A 3,467-nucleotide genomic window follows, 5' to 3' on the forward strand; every position below is an offset into this window, starting at 1 on the left:
TATGCAACTTGCTGCTTCTTTTTGAAGTTCCTTGCCGATAACACCAGCTAGAAATTCGAAATACTTGGTTAATAATTAGTAATTAAGATTATTGATTGCAATGAAATCTATACTTGCTGACATGCCAGACAAGCGACTTGTTTCATTGAACAGCCATTTAAAATTGAACTATCTTCATCCAGAATAATCATTTTCTAACAGTTTGGAATTATTATTTTGGGGGAAATTAAACTGGATCTTATGATTAATTTGGGGAATAATTTGTAAAAAAATTGTAAATCTTAGTAGTTAAATGGTGGCAAAATCAGAAATAACAAAACTTGTGCTGGGCAGTTTTAATTATTTGTGACAGCTCCAACACTCCTTGGAGTAGTTTGCCAACTCACAAACTCCACAAGAATTATAAATCCATGGAAGTAGAGAGGAGTGGGCAAAGACTATAAAGTATAAACACAACAATGAATTTTCTTTTACATTGTAATTTATATTAAATATTAATATAGTATGATTAGTATCCAATGAAGTGACATTGTACGTGTACCACCGAGTAATATTCCCTGGTTATGCTACCTGCAACTTTCACGACATTGTTCCGGACTCCATCTGGCGATCGTGCGCTCTTCGACAGTGTAGTTAGCCAAGCATGATGGTGAGTCAGCCAAGCATGATGGTGAGTCATCCCTGCTACCATTTTTACTGATGTATAGGACCAACAAGGTCTTTGCAACACTTCCAACTAATCGCGTTGCGCAATGAACATCAGACCATACTCTCAATCTTCCATTTACATCTTTCACGGTCTCCCCATCTGATAAAACAAGTACACCGTACTCTGAATGAACACGAGATGGATGATGACGATACACAACGAAGTCAACACCGTACTGAAAGCCCGACCTCACAACCCAATTTTTCATTCTAAGATGAGAATAAGCCTTGAAGAAATTTGGGAATGTTTCTTTCCTGGACTTCATGTAATGCCATAGGTCTTCATTGGTTCGGGGAATCCGATTGCCACCATTAATCTTCAAGCAATTCATAGAGTAACATAGGAAAAATGCTTCTTCCAAGCTTAATTGAAACCACACTTTGTCCTTTTCAACCGTTCCCACTGGTCTACCAAAGCATGCTTTATCAAGCAACACAATTTGTTCTGCTCCCGCTGCATAGTGAACACTTTTGTTGGACAATATTCCATATGCATCTGATTGAACTAGAGAGGACTGAAGTTCAGATATTATATTTGACATTGGTTCTTTAAGTGCTTCAGCTTCTGCATCCTTTTTAGCTTTTGCATCTTTTCCTTTCCATCTTGGCACCATTTGACCTTAAAAAACATTAAACACATTTTTCAATTGACAATTATTCAACAATCATCATATGTTTACAACAGCTAAGGCAGTTATTTACAGACTAATCAAGTAACTAATACCTAATTATTCAGTAATCATGTTAACAATTACTATAGTTAAGGCCCTTATTTATGGACTAATCAGGTAACAAACTTCTAATAATGCCTAAGAGTGTATCAAATATGAATGTTCTTCTGCATTCTTCTAATATCCATTTTTTTTTGTAAAATAAGTTACTTTACAATTCAACTCTGAATCTTTAATGCAGAGAAGAAAAAAGAGGGAATGACGAAATGTTGGTGTTCAAAGCACACCTCAATATCTTAAGGTCAAGCAATCCTAGCCCTCCTCCAACACCTTCAATAATAAAAAGGTCCAATTATAGAGCTGCAGATCCACCTAATTCAAATCCCGAAGGAATCAAATACATGAGTCAGGATCATTATCAATCATTCAAAATACACAAACAATAATTCAAGATTAAATACTGTATTTCATATTTGCTCTGCGTTTAGCTACACTGTTTTGTTAGTTAACCAGAACAATGATACCAAATTTAAATGAACAAAAATCAGTTCACATTCAGATTCAAGTGACTCCAAAGGGTAAAAAGAATTAAAGAGGGAGAAGCAGACCCGAAGAGAGGGAGAGGGTGACAAGAAGATGGCGAGGCTTGTGCGAATGGCGGAGTGGAGGCTGAGGGAGTCACCAGAGAGGAAGCAGGGAGTAACCAGCGAGGAGTCAAGGGTTTTAAACTTAAGAGTATTTTTTAAACTTTTGCCAAACTTCAGGGACAAAAAATATAATTTACCCTTAATTTTAACTACAACTTAATCTTTTATATATTATTTAATTATTATATTTACTATCTATTTTATAAATTATTATTTTATTATTCATCTATCATATTTATTAACTATTAGAAATAAAAACAACGAAACAGATCTTTTATTAATCGTAAGCTTTCATAAATATTTTGACAATGCGAATCAACGATTTTTTTTGTCCTTGATCCGTTAGATCTCGTGTTCCTTGGTAATTTAATTGATTAGACGTACAATACAATTGATTGAATATCGCACACGGCAATATGAGTTTTCTCAAAATTCAATCAATTGAATTTCGCAAAGCAACAAGAGTATTTTCTTATTCAATCGATTGGTTATGTAATAAAATCGATTGAATTTTGTACGTGATTAAGAGTATTTGAGTATTTAATCGATTGGTATGATTAATGGTTTAACGATTTAAAAAAACTCACATTTTTATGATGAAGTAATGTCATTTTCATTTATTATTTCAACAATCATGCCATACAAATATTATGTCTTGTAAATAAAAAAATATTTTTTATTTTTTATTTCTTTGCATTTTATTTATATGTTTGCATATATTAAGGTTATTTCCATTCCTTAGATGTTTGTGACATAAATTAATATTTTTTAATTCTTATGTAGATTTTTTTTTTTAATTTCCTACTATTCTTTAGAGTAATGTGTTTTGCATTGACTAACCCTTGGAATAGAATTCTCTAAAAAATGGGATATTGAGGAGATGGATAAACGATAAACAGAAGCTATGAACAAGTTGATAATCAAGGAGATTGATAAACGATTACAATGGTAGAATTGGGTAATTGAAAAATAAATTGATGATAGATTATTCACTAATTGTTAATATTAATATTGAACTATGATATCTAAATCAAAATAAGAACTTAAAAGGTTCACCAAAAAAAATAAGAACTTAAAAAATTGAAGATGGAATTTTAACGATAAGATAGATGAATATTAAGATAATAATTTATAAAAAAAGGGCGAAAAAAGTTATAACGGCTTAATACATATTGCAGTTCTCAATTCAATCGATTGAATACGAAAATACCTTTAATCACTTATAAAATTCAATCGATTATGTATCAATTAAATTTTGATAAAACTCATTCTACAGCATAATTCGATTGTTTTCTTGCGTTTAAGGACAAAAAACTCATCGCATGGCCAAAATATATACGAAGGTCACGATTAATGAAAAAATTATTTCATTGTTATTTTTGTTTCTAATTATTAATAAAATAATAAATAAACAATAAAATAATTTATAAAATAAATCGTA

General features: G+C 31.4%; 1 protein-coding gene across 2 annotated transcripts; it reads right to left on the reverse strand.

Moving 5' to 3' along the window:
- On the reverse strand, positions 286–2,123 carry LOC107648458 (tRNA-splicing endonuclease subunit Sen2-1-like). Of its 2 annotated transcripts, XM_016352314.2 has the most exons (3): positions 1,988–2,123; positions 1,667–1,751; positions 286–1,327 (listed from the first exon to the last, which is right to left on the reverse strand). In XM_016352314.2, exon 3 carries the CDS (start codon positions 1,320–1,322, stop codon positions 567–569), a length of 756 nt encoding a protein of 251 aa, XP_016207800.1. In that variant the 5' UTR covers positions 1,323–1,327; positions 1,667–1,751; positions 1,988–2,123; the 3' UTR covers positions 286–566. The 2 variants fall into 2 exon arrangements, with proteins under 2 accessions (XP_016207800.1, XP_020960767.1); XM_021105108.1 differs by lacking the exon at positions 1,667–1,751 and having other exon boundaries at positions 1,988–2,101.

Source organism: Arachis ipaensis, chromosome B06 (genome assembly GCF_000816755.2).
Source record: "Arachis ipaensis cultivar K30076 chromosome B06, Araip1.1, whole genome shotgun sequence".
Taxonomy (NCBI): domain Eukaryota; kingdom Viridiplantae; phylum Streptophyta; class Magnoliopsida; order Fabales; family Fabaceae; genus Arachis; species Arachis ipaensis.